The sequence below is a fragment of the Lingula anatina genome, chromosome 4 (assembly GCF_051362555.1).
Source record: "Lingula anatina isolate TDL-2025a chromosome 4, LinAna3.0, whole genome shotgun sequence".
Classification (NCBI taxonomy): Eukaryota; Metazoa; Brachiopoda; class Lingulata; order Lingulida; family Lingulidae; genus Lingula; species Lingula anatina.
In genome coordinates, this window is record NC_141770.1 from 1,756,888 (window position 1) to 1,776,346 (window position 19,459).

Below are 19,459 nucleotides of genomic sequence, written 5' to 3' on the forward strand. Positions count from 1 at the left end.
ATGGACATGTAGAAAATTTGATTACCATTCGGCTTCATGTCCATGGGAGCTCCGAGTCCCACAATGAATATGCCAAAAAGATAATGAAAATTTCACTCAAATGTATAACTTCCAGAAAAAGAAGCCAATTAGGCTGCTTTTCCAACTCATTCTGCATTTTAGTCCCGTGTTTCTTTTTTAAAGGTTTGACAGTCATAACACGGTTTTCCCATAATGGTCATCATGGCAGCAGCACCAAAAATTGTATTTTCTGCTTTTTTGATGCAACAACCCTTAGCAAAATTAAGGGCTTCTTGCAAACAGTTGCTGCAAGTTTGCAGCAAATTTGCAAGAGGAAATTTACCAAGCAAATTAAGTCTCTTGCAAATTTGCTGTAAACTCCCCACAAACTTAATCAGCATGACAAAAGGGGATCTGTCACAGGTTTCTTGCAAATTTGCTGCAAACTCTCAAGAACCATTCATACGAATTTGCTGCAAACTCTCCAGAACTGTTCTTGCTAATTTGCTGCAAACTCTCCAGAACTGTTCTTGCGAATTTTCTGCATATTCACTAGAAATTCTTGCAAATTTGCTGCAAACCTTCAAGAACTATTCTTGCGAATGCTCTGCAAACTCTTAAACAAGGCAGCAAAGCTGTCAAATGTACAGACAAAAAACAGGAAATAACTATGCACAAAATAGGCTACTGTCAATTCTGATGCAAAAGTACATTATGTTAAACTGCAAATTCAACATTAAATTTTAATGATTGAATCTGACAAACGGCAATGATATGAGTTTATTTCCATTTTTGAAAGTTTATTACACAATACACGATAACAAGTTTACCATCATTTTTACATAATCAACTAATAATGTTGTAAAGATGCAGGAAATGCCAAACAAACACTTTTACGTATCTTATTAATTAAAGCAATAATAACTCTTCGTTTCGGCCAAAAAATGAATTTTCCTGGAGTAAACAACAATTTTCCCATACTTTCCAATGGTTAATGAATCCATTTTTGCATTCAAAGTTGGTCCCTGGTTTTTTTCTAAAAAGTTTGGTTTTTTGTTAAAATCTCTTAAGAGATTTTAACAGAGTATAGCCATCAATGGAGGTCACGTGGTCTAAAGACAAGCTCAGATATAAGAATAATAGCTATAACTGATGTTTTGGTGGTAAAACAGAATATATTCTATTTCTATGAGTTATTCACAAGGTTTTTATTGTGAAATATAGATCTCATACGAAGAGTTATTACCCCTTTAAATAATGAAACTGTTAACATGCCTAAGAATTAAATCTGAGGAAATGTGAAAAAATGGCATTTCTTTAATGGTCCAATTATGCTGATTTTTTAACTCAACCTGCATTTTAGCAGGAATGACCACTCCTGTGAGTTTAATGACAATTGGCCTATCTGTTTTTCTTATATTGTGTTTACAATGTTGCATATATGCTGAAAAATGAAAAAAAGCATAACTACTAAAATAGTGGCCCGATCTTGCCAATTTTCGAACTTGACCTGCGTTTTAATAAGATTGATTACTTCTGTGAGTTTCATGACAAAAGGTCTAATGGTTTTCCTTAAAATGTGTTTACAGGGTTGCATATATGCTGAAAAGTGAAAAAACAGCATAACTTCTACAATAATGGCCCGATCATGCTGATTTTCGAACTTGACCTGCGTTTTATGAATATTCATCAGCTCTGTAAATATTAAGACAAAAAGTAAAACTGCCCTCCACTTATCGTGTTTACAAGAAAAGTGCACGGCGACGGCATCGGCATCGGCGACGGCGACGACAGACGCAGGTGATGGCAATATGTACAGACACATCTGTGTCTGTACATAAAAATCATTTTTGCAAATTTGCCGCAAACTCTCCAGAACTGTTCTCGTGAATTCCCGCAAAATACATATACATAATGCTTAACAGCATAATGACCATCAATTTTTAATAATAGAATATTAGTAACATGGACATTCAGAAAACGTGACAAGCAAAGGTCTTCAGGATCATGGAACTTGAAAGTCACGCCTTGAAAATTCCAATAAGTGACAAATTAAATTTTCACAAAAAAAAAACTGCTTAACTGCCAGAAAAAAATTACCAAACAGGCTGCATTGCCTACTGAAGCTGTATTTTAGCCCTATGTTTCTTTCCTGTAAGTTTGAAAACAGTAAGTGACATGGTTTTTCTTAAATGGTCATCATGGGAGCAGTGCCCAAAATAGGGGTTTCTTCAAATTTTGATGCAATATTACATAATGTTTAACAGCATAATGACCATCAATTTTTAATCATAAAATATTAGTATCATGGATATTCAGAAAATGTGACTAGCAAAGGTCTGCAGGCTCATGGAACTTCAAAGTCACATCTTAAAAATGCCAAAATGTAAACAAGACAGCACTGTTCTGAAATGGGTTTATTTCCATTTTTAACATAAAACAAAGTAAACAGTTTGTTGCCATTTTTATATGACCAACTAAGAAAATTGATGAGATGGGGAAATATCAAAAGAACAGTGTTAAATGTCCAACTTCCTCCATTCTGAGATTCTGAACATAGTGGATAATTGAATCTGACAAACTGCAATGATATGAGTTTATTTCCATTTTTGACACTTTATTACACAATACACGATAACAAGTTTATCATCGTATTTACATAGTCAATTAACAATGTTGTAAAGAAGCAGGGAATATCAAACAAACACTTTTATGTATCTTATTAGTTAAATAATAAGACTATTAACATGCCTAAGAATTGAATCTGAGGAAATATGAAAAAACAGCATAACTTCTAAAATAAAGGCCCGATTATGCTGATTTTCGAACTCAACCTGCGTTTTAGTTAGTTTGACTACTCCTGTGAGTAACTCCATACCAAAAAATATTTAGACCAAAATGACGGCACGGAACTGTTAATTCTAGGTGCTCTATTCCAACTCATGAAAGTCTTGGTATTGTGGTATTGAGTTATTCCCAAATTGAAACGTTGCGCAACAAAAATGTATTTATTTACTTAACATCGTCTGGTTTTATGGAAGAAATCGGCATGAAAGTAATTACAAAAGAGTAAATCAAGTTTAGAATATAATTTTTATTCAACAATCAAGTTCAATGATGAACAGTTACATTCAATTCCAATAGGATTTGCAAGTTATCATTAATGAATTACTATATGTAAATGCAATGAATTAAAAAACGGTAGTTTTACTGAAAGTTTATACTTTCCATTCCCGTCTTTATCATCTCACAACGAAACGCAAATAGCCCATCAATGTACAAGATAAACAAATTTACCAAAGTAATTCATACAGAAAGAGGCACTGAAGCCAAATTTTGATGGTCAGAGTTTGGTACCAGATGCTCTCAGCCCGTGGGGGAAAAACCCGTCTAAACCCTTCTTGGGGAATGCCGAGAAAGTGCCCACGCCCGGATAACAGTTTTTACAGCGCCTTACAAGCTCAAGAATATCGTCCCGTTTTAGACAGCATGGCACGACTGAATTAACTTTCGTGACTACAAACTATTCTCTATATAAACTATACAAGATAAACATATTTACCTAAATATTTCATACAGAAAGTTGCCCTGAAGCCAACCCGAGACATTTACTAGAGACTTAACACGAAACTAGTTTAAACTTTATCCAGGGGGGCAAAGCCATAAATAAAGTCGCTCAGTCCTGAAATTTCTAACGATAACATAAACAGACAATAAACAGATTCAAGTAATATAACTATAACTCGGGTATCTCAATGATTTAAACTAAACTAAGACATAACTCTGGATAAAATACCTAAAACTATAAAATTTCTAAATTTTCATTTTGCCCTGAAATCGCCACTACCTATATGATACAAGCTGAGAATAAAGCAAGCTTGCTTCGAATTATTTCGCATCTCACATCACTGTTTGACCGTCCATGTAAGTTTCAATTTGAATTTGGTTGATCCGGAGAAAAGGTTCATATATGATGAAGTGGATTTATTTGTCAAGTATAACACTTGAGAAAATCTGAATGTTAGTAATGTGATCTCTATCTTGAGAGATGATGGCATCTCTCAAGTAGAGCAGACTGTGCAAAAAATAATGAAATATTTTCACATGTAAAATATTTCATTGCAGATTTTGCACAGGCTATCAATGTAAAATCTCTTCATGTAAAAGCGTTTACATGAAGTCAGATTTATCAAAGATGTGAGGGTTTATTAGCAAGGTTAGTGTGCAGGTTAAGACCTTCTCAAATGCCTTACTGACAACTCCGCATCATCAAAAGCACAAATTTCAGAAAAGACTACTGCACTAAGATTGAAACAAAACACAGACGACCATAAGTGGTGGAAATGCGAATGTTTTTGTGAGCAAAAATCTTTCTGCACTTAGAATGTAAACAGCAACTGGATATTCAATTAAAATCATTAACATGATTATTATTATTATTATATCTGAAGAGGTAGACTTAACACATTTTATACATAACCAAGCCTCATCCTATTCAATTGGAATGCATGGAATTAAGAATGATCATTCAGACCTTCAGCCATTGTAATAAAACGTCACTTACACAAGTGAAAAACAAAACTTTGTACAATTACACTCGACAAAAGTTTGTGACCCTTGAAACCCAAATATTTTTATAATCCAAAAGCCTTGAGTCCATTATTAGATTGCATTCCTATTATACTCAGCATATTGCTCTCCATTTCCATTGCACATTCTCTATATTTGTTAGCAGAACAAGTTGTATCCTTCAAAACCAAGACTGCTAGGACGTCCAATCATCAATGAAAAGTGGTTACAGGGCTCCTTGCTATCGCTGTGAAGTGTTTCACATCTTGGATATTTGGTCTATGGTTGAAGATGTTTGTCTTCGGGCATCATTTCTGGAAATCTCTTTTCGTAGCCTACAAATGAATGTAATGTGTTCAATTTCTTAAAAAGTAATGATTTATTTCGCCTTGAAATGTTACATGTTAAAATTGTTGGTTGTCCATTCTACTTTTCTGCCTTTTCTTAAGGAAATATATGATTGAATTATTTAGTAACTAATTTAGACACTTGGCTATCAGTACATACAAGTTAAGGGATGCTATGTTTAGGAATGTGATGTTCGCTTTTGCCAAATCTCTATATACAGACACTGCTCTAAGATTATTCTTCGAGTTAAGAAGGATACATTTTTAATCGTAGGCTTAATTAAGAAACAATTCACGTAACGGACCACGAAAAAACATCGATTGGGAGAGTGCCAAGATTCTACCAAAAGAAAGTGACTGGAGAACAAGAGGTATAAAGGAAGGCATACAGACCGGGTAAACGCCTAACGATCCGCACAATATAAAAAGAAATTAATATTGATACTCACTTGTACTACAACCATATCACTGGGGTGCAATTGGTATTCTGGACCAGTAACAACGCCCCTGCGGCAAGCCAAGACTGATAAAGATCTGAAATAAAAGTAGGCCGATGGCATGTCAAAATAGATTGTATGAGTGATAAGGCATTTCCAAATTTGCGACAAATTAAAAGAGCTTTTGACCTCTAAATATTGTGCACTATGAATTTCTTAGAGTTAATTGTAAATAGAGAACAAGCAACAATTAGTGAGTAGACGACAGTTTCCAAACAATTTCTTTAATTTAAATCAATTTCATCACTTTTCACAAAATGCCCATTTAGTTAATATACATAGATAAAACATTTGTAATATTCAAGTAGTTAATTTAGTTCATTGTTTACCCTTATTCTGTCCAATAACTTACCTTGAAGGCTGTAAATCTTGAAATACCATATGATACAGTTTGGTCCATTTTAACCTTCTTAAAATGGACCGTCATCAGGGCAGGAACTCGCAAATGCTACATGTATCTGCCTTAACTACAAAATAAAAATGAATAAGGTATAAGTTCCCTCTTTACTTTTCTCACCCCCACCCGTATCACCCAATCCCAGGAATGTGGTCAAAGTTAAGATACATTGCCTTGTGAATATAAGCTGTTAAATTAATGTGGCCAAGGGCTTTATTTTTCCAAGGTATCAAAAAACCACTTAAGTGTCTGCGCCCAGCAAAATTGTTTAAACCAGTACATTTCTAGAATGTGTCAATTTAGTAACGTGGTTGATAGATTTTTCTACAAGTTTTCAAAAGAGCTTCAGGTTTGATTTAATTTATTTAATTAACTGTTAAATCACAATTTTAAATGACAAGGTCTTGTTAATACAAATATTAATGCAATACAGTCCATTCCTATTCAAATTTGTATTTGGACCAGTAAATCCAGATTCAGACTTCTAGATTTAAAGGGATAATAACTCTTCGTATGATATCTTTTTTTCACAATAAAAGCATTGTGAACAGCTCATAGAAATATAATATATTGTTTTACCACAAAAACAGCAATTATAGCTATTATTCTGATATCTAAGCTTGTCTTTAGATCACGTGACTTCCATTGATGACTGTACTCTGTTATAATCTCTTAAGAGATTTTAACAAAAAAACAAACTTTAAAAAAACGGACTAACTTTGAATGAAAAATGGATTCATTAACCCTTGGTAAGTATGGGAACATAGTTGTTTACTCCAGGAAAAATCATTTTTTGGTCAAAACAAAGAGTTAGGAAAGTAAGGCGGTCCAAACAGCCAGTAAGGTGAAAAGTTTATGGCACGGACTACAACTAAAAGTAAATCATTTTAGTATATTGCTCTCCCCAATAACACGGGTTACCTTTCAGGATTTTCCATCTCATTGAAACACCATATGACAGGACTCGCTGGACGTTTCCCCATTGCAGCAACCTCGTAGACAAACCATGGCAGGACTCGCTGGACAATTCCCCATTGCAGTCACCTCGTAGACGGACCATGGCAGGACTCGCTGGACGATTCCCCATTGCAGTCACCTCGTAGACGGACCATGGCAGGGCTCGCTGGACGATTCCCCATTGCAGTCACCTCGTAGACGGACCATGGCAGGGCTCGCTGGACGATTCCCCATTGCAGCCACCTCGTAGACGGACAATGGCAGGACTCGCTGGACGATTCCCCATTGCAGTCACCTCGTAGACGGACAATGGCAGGACTCGCTGGACGATTCCCCATTGCAGTCACCTCGTAGACGGACAATGGCAGGACTCGCTGGACGATTCCCCATTGCAGTCACCTCGTAGACGGACCATGGCAGGGCTCGCTGGACGATTCCCCATTGCAGCCACCTCGTAGACGGACAATGGCAGGACTCGCTGGACGATTCCCCATTGCAGTCACCTCGTAGACGGACAATGGCAGGACTCGCTGGACGATTCCCCATTGCAGTCACCTCGTAGACGGACCATGGCAGGACTCGCTGGACGATTCCCCATTGCAGTCACCTCGTAGACGGACCATGGCAGGACTCGCTGGACGTTTCTCCCGTGCAGCCACCTCGAAGACAGACCATGGCAGGACTCGCTGGACGCTTCCCCCGTGCAGCCACCTTGTAGACAGACCATGGCAGGACTCGCTGGACGCTTCCCCCGTGCAGCCACCTCGTAGACAGACCATGGCAGGACTCGCTGGACGCTTCCCCCGTGCAGCCACCTCGTAGACAGACCATGGCAGGACTCGCTGGACGCTTCCCCCGTGCAGCCACCTCGTAGACAGACCATGGCAGGACTCGCTGGACGCTTCCCCCGCGCAGCCACCTCGTAGACAGACCATGGCAGGACTCGCTGGCACCAAGGATTGGTCGTAGTAGCTAAGTATAGATGTGGGCCCTCTTCTTGCAGTTGTGTTCTGTAAACAGAAATAAAAACGAGATTAGATTTCTTTCATTTCTTAAACTCCACTTCCAAAAAGAAAAAGATTCCATACCTTATTAAGGAGTGCAGTCGAAGTCCCACAGGTGGCGCTCATCTTCTATTTCCTGTTAATTGCAGTCACCTCGTAGACAGTCCATGGCAGGACTCGCTGGACGATTCCCCATCGCAGTCACCTCGTAGACAGACCATGGCAGGACTCGCTGGACGTATTGCAGCCACCTCGTAGACGGACCATGGCAGGACTCGCTGGACGCTTCCCCAGTGCAGCCACCTCGTAGACGGACCATGGCAGGACTCGCTGGACGCTTCCCCAGTGCAGCCACCTCGTAGATGGACCATGGCAGGACTCGCTGGACGCTTCCCCAGTGCAGCCACCTCGTAGATGGACCATGGCAGGACTCGCTGGACGCTTCCCCTGTGCAGCCACCTTATAGACAGACCATGGCACGACTCGCTGGACGCTTCCCCAGTGCAGCCACCTCGCAGACAGACCATGGCAGGACTCGCTGGACGCTCCCCCGTGCAGCCACCTCGCAGACAGACCATGGCAGGACTCGCTGGACGCTCCCCCGTGCAGCCACCTCGCAGACAGACCATGGCAGGACTCGCTGGCACCAAGGATTGGTCGTAGTAGCTGAAGTGTAGATGTGGGCCCTCTTCTTGCAGTTGTGTTCTGTAAACAGAAATAAAAACGAGATTAGATTTCTTTCATTTCTTAAACTCCACTTCCAAAAAGAAAAAGAGAACATACCTTAAGGAGTGAAGTCGAAGTCCCACCGGTGGCGCTCATCATCTTCTATGTCCTGTTAACAGAAATAAAAAACGAGATTAGATTTCTTTCAATTCTTAAACTCTACTTCCAAAAAGAAAAAGATTACATACCTTATTAAGGAGTGCAGTCGAAGTCCCACAGGTGGCGCTCATCTTCTATTTCCTGTTAATTGCAGTCACCTCGTAGACAGTCCATGGCAGGACTCGCTGGACGATTTCCCATCGCAGTCACCTCGTAGACAGACCATGGCAGGACTCGCTGGACGTATTGCAGCCACCTCGTAGACGGACCATGGCAGAACTCGCTGGACGCTTCCCCCGTGAAGCCACCTCGTAGATGGACCATGGCAGGACTCGCTGGAAGCTTCCCCCGTGCAGCCACCTCGCAGATAGACCATGGCAGGACTCGCTGGACGCTCCCTAGTGCAGCCACCTCGCAGACAGACCATGGCAGGACTCGCTGGCACCAAGGATTGGTCGTAGTAGCTGAAGTGTAGATGTGGGCCCTCTTCTTGCAGTTGTGTTCTGTAAACAGAAATAAAAAGGAGATTAGATTTCTTCCATTTCTTAAACTCCACTTCCAAAAAGAAAAAGATTACATACCTTAAGGAGTGAAGTCGAAGTCCCACCGGTGGCGCTCATCATCTTCTATGTCCTGTTAACAGAAATAAAAAACGAGATTAGATTTCTTTCATTTCTTTAACTCCACTTCCAAAAAGAAAAAGATCACATACCTTAAGGAGTGCAGTCGAAGTCCCACAGGTGGCGCTCATCATCTTCTATGTCCTGTTAACAGAAATAAAAAACGAGATTAGATTTCTTTCATTTCTTTAACTCCACTTCCAAAAAGAAAAAGATTACATACCTTAAGGAGTGCAGTCGAAGTCCCACAGCTGGCGCTCATCATCTTCTATGTCCTGTAAGCAGAAATAAAAAACGAGATTAGATTTCTTTCATTTCTTTAACTCCACTTCCAAAAAGAAAAAGATTACATACCTTAAGGAGTGCAGTCGAAGTCCCACAGGTGGCGCTCATCATCTTCTATGTCCTGTAAGCAGTAATAAAAACGAAATTAGATTTCTTTCATTTCTTAAACTCCACTTCCAAAAAGAAAAAGATTACATACCTTATGGAGTGTAGTCGAAGTCCCACAGGTGCCGCTCATCATCTTCTATGTCCTGTAAAGAAAAATAAAAACGAGATTAGATTTCTTTCATTTCTTTACCTCCACTTCCAAAAAGAAAAAAGATTACATACCTTAAGGAGTGTAGTCGAAGTCCCTCCGGTGGCGCTCATCATCTTCTATGTCCTGTAAGCAGTAATAAAAACGAGATTAGATTTCTTTCATTTCTTAAACTCCACATCCAAAAAAAAAAAAAGATTACATACCTTAAGGAGTGTAGTCGAAGTCCCACAGGTGGCGCTCATCGTCTTCTATGCTCTGTAAATATAAAGAAAATAGATTTTTTTACATTTCTCAAACTCAAAAAAGATTATATACCTTCAAGAATCGCCATAATCGAGTTCTGTTTACAGAACGAAAAACGGACTAATGTCTTTTCCTACTAATGTCAGTACTCTGCAGTTAGGCTTACCTTTAAGGGGTTTCCATCTCATTGAAGCACCTTATGGCAGCCACCTCGTAGACAGACCATGTCAGTGCTCGCTGGACGCTGCCCCCTGCCCCGCTGCCTTGGAAGTCTGTGAACAGAAAGAAAAAAAAGTTAATGAGTTTTCTAACCTTATCTAGCAGTTTGCAGTCTGCTTCCTGGACCTGTAATAAAAAAGAAACCTGGAAAGCATGCAATAATGCAATGACACTACGACTAGCCCACGACAGCAAAAAGGTGAAGTATCCTGCGAAGATCCCTGAGCGACGATTCCTCGTGGGGAGAAGCGAAGGTTGTAGCTGGCCAGCTTAGAGAAACGCCGAATCCACCGTTTAGACGTCTGCGTGTGCAATATGGCGAAGAGCGATGCGTTGACGTAGGATGAGGAAAGATTCGGAGAAATGCGAGTCGACTCACGTGTCCTTTGTGCTTGATTCAGGACGCAGCACACGACGTCCTTCCTGTTGCTGTAGATCTGTCCGCAGTTGAGTGAACGCACTTTCAAAATTCCGCGCTTTTATACCTTTAGTCACGTGGTGGCGTTCCTGTTTGTTACCACTAGTCAACTTGTTCATAGGGGATAGCCTTTGATAGCGATACGCCAATTTGATTATACTATCTTAAAGACATATAAATTTTATTTTCTATTTAGATTTTTTTGTTTATCATTTCATTTTATGGTAAGAGTATTGAGTACTAAGCAGTGACCTCGAAATGTAACAGACACAGTAGATGACAATTCTGAGCAACATATCCTCTCCCCAAAATTAAGAAAGACACGATGTCGGTTATACTGGAAGCTGTGAACTTCCCGCATAGCAGGCCACTATATTGTGCGCGTGTATTCGAGCACTGATCCAAAATGTGGATGACGTAATAGGGCGTAGAATTACTGCATTTTCGAGGCATCCTGAGGGAGTATGGTTGTTCTGATTGTAGCGAATTGTAGTGAGTCATTTGAAAGTACGCTGGACTGGACATGTACATCCACCTCAGTTCTCTGAAACACATTTTGTAATCAAGAAATGAAATGAAAATAATTTATTATGATTTTACGAATAGAAAGAATAGCAGCAGTGGGTCATATGAAAAATCTTGATTAGCTTATACAAGGCAGAAGAAACGAATGATTTTATTTTTGTATATAAAACATCTATTGATTTAGGCAATAATTAAGAACGGGTGCCTTCCTTTTTGGCTTCAGGTGACCAGTACTCTTATGGCACTGGCTTGAGTAGAGAAAAACAGAAAAAGATAATAAATAAGAATAATAAGATAAAAATTTAAAAAATGAAATTTTTCTCGTTTGTACGTAAACTTTACTTTATCTATTTTTAACCATAGCTGGATTTTACACTAGAAATGCGTTTTAACATGTTATTAGTCTCAGTGCTCACTGGCATCCTTTCTCATCGCTCTGGAGAGCATACAACCAAAGTTGCCGAAAACTAGGGTTAACATGCTTATAGGTCAACTGCTCATTATCAGTGTTTCATGGCCGGGCATACAACAGTTCAATTTGTGTGTTTTCTCAGTGAGGTGGTCTCTGACTCGACTCTACATAAGAATCGAACTCGGGACTTGTCTCGCCTTCCACGAGAACACTCGCTGATTCTCAATGTGTAGGTCCATTTAAGAATTTAAAACGGGAGAAAGAATTGTTTATCCAAGTGGAATTTACTTAAATCGCTGCCAAAAAATAATTACTAGATTTATCTGTTCTGACATAAAAAAACATAAAATTTAAACCATCGTTATTGTAGTTCGCAGCTCCATCTTACATTATCCAATCGATCAAGGTTATTTCTACTAAAGCACAAAATCAGGAAGTGAGTATGATGTCTAACGTCTCAGAAAATGTCTGTGTTTATCTTCATTTTAAATGGCGCAATAAATAGATTGCGGCTACGTCCACAGTGTCACCTGACTTCTAAAAATTGAAAAAAATTCGTGACGTCTTTAGCCAGTTGTTTGATGTTTTTGTAATATTTTAGCCATATACATCTTCAATTACATTCATGATAAGCTAATCGATAAGCAGGACACACTCAATTGCTTTAGACGAAACACGGCAAAACTGCGTTCTCATAGAAAGTAATTTGTAAAACCTTAGTTACCAGGCATTTTAAAAAATATACTTGAGGTTAAGAACAATATGTGTCAGTAAAATATATGTGCATCTCGTAATACCCCTTACGGGAGGTTTTAATTTTTGTTAGTATTAATAACGTGCGAATATTCCCTAAAGGGCTGTTATTTTTAAAACCTCTTTCCCTGAATACAAAAACTCCATACTAGCAAGGCATGAATCGTAAGATGTTTTCACTATTACACAAAAGCTTGGTTTATCACTTTCTGACACAATAGGTTTTAAAAAAGGAATTTCGCAAACCCCCCCCCCCCCCCCCCCCCCCCTCCTTCACGCTACTCGACGCTCCCGGTATAAGCACGTTTCACAATAAAACGTCACTGCCAATGTTTAGGTAGTTCTGCACCCACAATTTACTCACGTGCCTTACACCATTCCCTAAAATCCTTCCCCGATTTTGATTTTAGATAGTTATTCAGAAACAGACAAAACTACGCTTAAGTATTATGTTACAAAAGTCAGCCTATCCTATGCCTTGATACAAAATCTTTGAAACCGAACAACATGACCGTAGTCAAGTGTCATGTGGCTTACATTACAGTTTTGTGATGTTACTTGATGACTTTCTAAAATTGATATATTAAATTATCTTTAAATATTATGTCCACGCATTAAAATGTTTATTATTATTATTATTATTTTTTTTTGGGGGGGGGGGGGGAGGTTAAAAAAAAAACCAACACCCCTCTACAAAATCCAGGATCCGCCCCTGCTTGGCTTAACCCATCTAGTAGTACATACTTGGGCGATGAACTCCGACCCTTTTAATATATATATATATATATATATATATATATATATATATATATATATATATATATATATATGCCACTCCAAAAGTACTAAAACAATTTTATACTTGGTCTCACATGAATATTTCCAGCTCTGCTCTTTTCCATTTTTTACATGGATGAGATACATAAGCAATCCCAATAGCGATTTGATGGCGATTCTGACTCTTTTACAAGAGATATGATAAATAAAGCTCTTTAATCCAGAAAAGAAATACATATAAATACATTAGCAGTGTGTTATAACTCTTAAGGAGTGTATTTCACATTCTTTTAGTGAACTAATACCATTACAGAAACCAATAACTGACGCTCTGATCAGTTTGATCATGCAAAGAACTTGAACTAGCAGAACTTGAGATATAAAGCTGATGAACAGGGAGATTAACATTTTCTTATGCAAGTTATTTGAATGTTCCACCTTTTTAAACATTTATTAGAAACGGGAAAGAATGTCACAATTCTGGATCTTTGTGTTAAACATGTACACTATTTGAGCTTATCAGACAAAGCCAGTCTTAATGTGTTTCCACAGTACTCTCTTCTTGTGTTGCTTTTGCCTTGCATCTTAACATATATTATTGAGGCAGTGACAGATTATAAGTAATCCCACATCACTATTCAACTGTGTCAAATCTTCCACACATCTCAAAGCTACACCGAATCCCAAACTTTTTTTGACAACTCCCACATTATGCTGTTTCAATCTCTTATATAAAGTCACTGCAGCATTCACTGGAGGTTAAAAGTACATTCCAAGTATGTTTAAAAGTTGATAGGTTTCCCACAGTAAGCTGCTAGGTTGGCCTCTCGTAATGCTTCAGCAACCGTCTGAAAAATTAATTATAATGGTTTTAAATTGTCTGCATATCAAGGTTCCATTAGATTGACACCACATCACTTCATATAGAAATAAATTTAAGGCATTAAACTACTGATGCAATATTGCAAACTTGTACTACTTGAAATCTTATCTTGTTACTTGTAATGAAAAATACATATTAATAATATAATTGTATAGTACAAAAACTTCAGCTTTGAATGGTTATTCCAATGTTTGTCTGAATTTATTTGTACATAATTAAAGAAACATGAAAACACCCAATTTTTCAGATCACTGGAAAAATGATTTTATTATAAGTATGTCTCAGCCCTTTCCATTACTGTTGATTTTTGCAGTTGTGCTTTAAGCTAAGAATGAAAAGGTCTTGCAGTAAATGCTTGATGTCGTACACAAGTGGTGTTATAAATGGCAGTTGACTCTAAATAAGGACAAAACTCAGATGGTTCATTTCAGGACACCTTGTCTACCTAGGACTGATCGTGTATTAACATGTGGTAGTCTTCAAGTACACCTATTGCTTTTACTTTTGTATTTCCCTTTGTATGGTTGAGACTAAAACAAGATATGTTGAATTTTGATTCTGCCTTTTCCCCTACTGTTGATTTGATAGGCTAAAGAGGTGTAGTACTTCAAGCTTAACACACAGACCTAAAGTGTGTGGTATTTGATCAGAGCGATTGCCAGATGCATGCTGATAATAATTTCCAGGTTCCAAGATGCACGAAACAAAGCTGTTACTTACAGGGTGAGTGTGACAGACCCTAGTAACATCTTCACAAGACGCTCCATACTCCATAGCTAACACTGCTTCATTGATTAATTCACCAGCAACCTGAAATAATTTGCTTCTATTAAGTCCCAATGACAGTCTATTAAAAACTTACTACAAAAGGTTACTTTTACTTTGATAGTGTAAGTGCATCTAAATTTTCAAAGATATATAAGAATTGATCATACAGAAAATCAAATCTTATAAGTAGGAGGCAGATTTTAATGGTCTTTTAAATTAAATGGATTTCCTATGTTTACAATGTTGTTATAAGTTTCTTTTTCAATTTTTAGACGTTCTGATGCTGACCAACAAACATCAAAATTCGATCTGATTTTTACCAATTCAACATAGGTTATATAAAAGAAATTACTTATCAGATTTGTTTGACAATAAATAAATAAATAAATAAATAAGTAGTTAAGAGGTTTATCTAACAAATAAGTATATCAGTATTACCACAAACAACTAAAGCCCAGATTACATTTGCCATACAATGTCTGTTCAGTGCTAGCGTACTGCCAGTAAATCCCTTTTCATGTGGTGTCTGTGCAGAGGCATATGGTGGCTGTGCAACTCTTACAGATCCACAGCCCCGATAGCCACTACAATTTTGTCAAGCAAAAAAAATTTGGATTCTATCACAAAAACCTTGCATATGATTATACAGTGCAAGTGGCAAATGTAATCTTGGCTTAAAAACATCAGCAATCTACTTACAGAAGCAATTATATGACATCCCAATAACCTATCTGTCTCCTTGTCTCCTAGAACCTTGACAAACCCATCTGTGTCATAAAACGGTAAAATATTCCACTTATCGTGTTATCGCCGAGTGCACAGCGACGGCGACAGTGATGACAGGCGCAGGTGACGGCTATATGTACAGACACATCTGTGTCTGTACATGCAAAATGGACGTAGTTTTGTCATCTTTATCCAGTGTTTTAGGTTTCCAACATGCAGATGAAAATAACTAGAAAACTTTCAGAACACTGTAATTGCGCTTAGGCCTGTCAGTGCTTCATAAATCAACAAAAAATATGCAGGGCAGAATTTGAATTAGACTAATTTAATTGAGTTTTAAAAAATTCGATCAATGACATCTATATCTGTTGCAACATTTTATAAAATGGGATGCAAAGACAAAGTTTTGACAATACCACAATAACGCCAATGCCACACAAAATTTATCATTCAGCGTTAGCAATGTGTGGCAAATCATACTCCACAAAACTTAAGGAAATTAAATTATTTCCCTAAGGAAGTCTAGCACTGACACAAAACACTTCAGTGCATATATATATATATAATTTGTGTCGGTGGTCAACTGCTCACTTGTATATCTTAAAATTTACTTGCAGTCTTTTCAATACTTCATTATTAAAAAATGTTACTGAAATTTTACTTTATTTTATGTGATACTGTACTTCGTTCTTGGGGTTAGGCATGGTAGTAATGAAAGCAGGTTTTTTTTCCTGCTGATGTTACCACATCTTCTATTTTATCACACAATGAAATGGTGATTTTGATTTATGTTCAGATATTTATCCAAGCAGGTTGTGGTCATCCAATAATAATGACAGCAGCTGCAGTAATTGCAGCAAATTATTATCCATTATGGGTAAAATATCATATGCAGCACAAATGCACAGTTCTGCTGCCTTTTGGAAAGATATTGAAACAAAATGTTAGGAAAGAAATCTGCTTCCTGACATCCTTTATGTTTGAGATTTAATGTTTCTGTTGATGCTGTTGCCAGTTCCTTATATTCTAATCTTTGTTCTTTGTTTTTTGTCAGCAAACTTCACTTCACAATAGAAAGGAGATAATTTTTCAGTCTGTCTCTTCAATATATCAAAAAGAAAGGTGTATATTTCACGTCTGGCCTCAGTTTCCCCCTAATTGCTGACCTCTCCCCCAGGGGCGACCCCCTCCTGCTCCGCCATCATCTCTCCGCCGACTTTCTGGGGCCATTCCAAATCCTGCCACACCCCCTCTGCGGTTAGGAAACCATTTATAGCTGAAAAACAAACATAGACTTAATGAAGATTTATAAAGGGTTTTAAGAAGGAATGCTTAAGACAGTACACAAAAATGTATCTGTATGATGATGCATGCTTCTACAAAAATAAATAAATAAATATATAAATAAAAAAATAAACAAATAAGAAGTTATAATAAGCGATGACTGTAAGACATGGATGGTGGATTTGTACATTAATATTGAACTGGGCTTACAGTACGGCAAATGCTTTCATGTGTAACACTTACAATATTTCTGGTGTGCTTAAAAATCTTCTGCCACCAAAGTCTTGTGGATATTTGAACATCAGGAAGAAGTACAGGTGGCCCACTATGATGCCTATGATGTCCTGAACACCTCTGGAAAGAGAAAACTAAGTTATGAACTCAAAAATATCAAACTCGACAATAAAAACATTGAAACTGGATGGTTATAAAATCTAAGCTTTTTTTCCAATTAAACTTGTAAATATCAAAACATTTGGAGAGTCAGTCAATGCAGAGAAAAAGATTTTCACTGCATTTATCATTGCAGTTGATTTTATAAGTGTTAAGGAAATAAATGTCTTTTGATTTGAACAATAGTAGGGGGATTGAGGCTGTCTTCTGGGTCTCCTGGAAGACGGTCGGATGTTTCAAGTTTATATTGATAGCGATCTAACTTTGTCTGTTGGATGATGGTCAAAAATGGAGAATGGATCAACAAAGATAACTTGAAAGACTGTCAAAAAAATATCTCTGGATCCACCCAGAATGGTCACCAGCAAGTAGAGAAATAACACATCTTCAGATCACTCAGTGCCACTTACCCGCCACGAATTATCATGTTAAATGCTAGTAGCACCCATGGCAAGTACATAGCCTAAAATGAAAAATACATATCAATTTACTTTATTTAGATAAAAGTAAAACAAAATTTGTATGTCTACTATAAAACCAGTGGTGTTTTATATAGAAATATTTCCTTTCTAATTGGCTACTGTTCATTTGTTGCCATTTTTTTTTCAAAAGGGACTCGGCTTATTAACATAAAATAAGAGTAATATTTTTACCTCATATGGCCGGACGACAAGACATGAAAGAGCTAGAAAAAAGCACCCGTCATACCTTGAATTGTGTCCCAAACCAGAAGGAGACGATCTGATCTCTATTCAGTTGACACCAGATGTAGAGCACACTCATCACCATGGGGTCCATTAGTAACTGAAAAATATTTTTTCAAAATGATTTAAAACAAGAAAGAATTGAGTATTTTTTGGTATTTATTTGACATTTTGATAGTAATTCTTTACTGAAATGAACGACTGGCTTTTTAAAATGAACAGTTTTGAAAAAACTTCTACCATACATTAGTATTACTGTAATAAATAAATAAATAAATAAATAAATAAATAAATAAATAAATAAATACTTACTGGTAATCCAATAATGAAACCAATCAGCTGTAGAGCAAAGTCAAGGAATGTAAAACATTAAGATTCTAAATCAAATAATTTAAAATTGAATGGTATAGTATGAAAAATCATAGAGTGCTGACAGTGAACAAATGTCAATATTCACAGTTTCGTGTGTGTGTGTGTGTGTGTGTGTGGAGGGGGGGGGGGAGGGGGGGGGGAGGGGGGGGGAGGGGGGGGGTAAAGGTCAAAACAATAGTCTAGTTTACTCAAAGGATACCACCAAGCACAGCCAGTTGAAAACTAACAGGAATAAATAATCTGCAGGTTTTCCATCAAATAAACCTGTAAAGATCAACAAATCACTGGTGAATTCAGTCATAAACAAGGCATTTATCACATTTTAAGACATTTCTTAACAAGCAAATGATTGTATATTGCAAATCTTCAAGAATTTTTTATTAGCTTATTTTTAAAAGTTTGTGACCGACTTTTATGATTTTCTCACAACTCTGATAGTTGCAATGCATCAAATGTCTACTTTTACACACACACTCATAAACGTACACAAACTTATCACCTGTTTCAAGTCTTGTGGAATAGGAATATAAGAAGTAGAGTAGAATGAGATATTGGAATCCTGTGGCAGGTGAGAGAGGGAAGTAAAACAGTGCCGTCACTGGCCTCCAAATCTGAAATATATTATTGAAAATATGATATAATAAGGGGAAAAAACATCATGCATATATTACAGTATCATTCTGACCATTTGTAACTGGGCTTTAAAAAAAGCAGTAATTTAGCAAAGTCAAGTAACAAATAATAAATAATGACAAATAATAAACAATTGCTTTGAAACTGAATGGAATACTTTACCTGGAAATTATATAAACGATGGAAAACAGGTATTTGGAATTGCTACTTACGTGAAAATGATGAAATACGGCATAGTAATCCAAGATCATCGTCATAGGAGAGAAAACACCGAATCTTCCCAGCAAAGGAAGAACAACTGAGCCAGTAAACCAGTACCGAGTCATTTGGGGGATACCCCTATACCAGTCTCCCAAGTCATTTGACGCCATTATTTCTGGCTGTTCAGTTCACCAATGTCTCCGCTACTTCTTGCACTTATTTTGCTGATATAATACCGCTACCTTGTCTGATGAATTCGCAAAATAAACGATGTAACACTGAATGATGACTTTCGATTAGCCTGACGTGTCTGAAGCCTCTTTTTCATACGACCTAGATATTAGATTTTCATAAAACAAGGATTAAACAATCATTTGTTGAATGAATT

The 19,459-nt window shown here is 37.4% G+C and overlaps 2 protein-coding genes across 2 annotated transcripts; both read right to left on the minus strand.

Annotated features, from left to right (window-relative positions):
* Positions 1–3,074: 3,074 nt before the first annotated feature.
* LOC147762028 (uncharacterized) lies at positions 3,075–12,556 on the minus strand. Its single transcript, XM_087011822.1, has 11 exons — positions 10,170–12,556; positions 9,964–10,015; positions 9,832–9,883; positions 9,701–9,752; positions 9,309–9,622; positions 8,385–9,099; positions 7,856–8,282; positions 6,732–7,777; positions 5,766–5,880; positions 5,366–5,450; positions 3,075–4,904 (listed from the first exon to the last, which is right to left on the minus strand). The coding sequence occupies exons 7-8, from the start codon at positions 7,895–7,897 to the stop codon at positions 7,319–7,321; spliced, it is 501 nt and encodes a 166-aa protein (XP_086867948.1). The 5' UTR covers positions 7,898–8,282; positions 8,385–9,099; positions 9,309–9,622; positions 9,701–9,752; positions 9,832–9,883; positions 9,964–10,015; positions 10,170–12,556; the 3' UTR covers positions 3,075–4,904; positions 5,366–5,450; positions 5,766–5,880; positions 6,732–7,318.
* Positions 12,557–15,793: 3,237 nt separating this feature from the next.
* LOC106180419 (derlin-1) lies at positions 15,794–19,404 on the minus strand. Its single transcript, XM_013564400.3, has 8 exons — positions 19,083–19,404; positions 18,737–18,848; positions 18,437–18,501; positions 18,178–18,204; positions 17,870–17,965; positions 17,572–17,624; positions 17,012–17,122; positions 15,794–16,760 (listed from the first exon to the last, which is right to left on the minus strand). Exons 1-8 carry the CDS (start codon positions 19,239–19,241, stop codon positions 16,628–16,630), a joined length of 756 nt encoding a protein of 251 aa, XP_013419854.1. The 5' UTR covers positions 19,242–19,404; the 3' UTR covers positions 15,794–16,627.
* Positions 19,405–19,459: the final 55 nt, after the last annotated feature.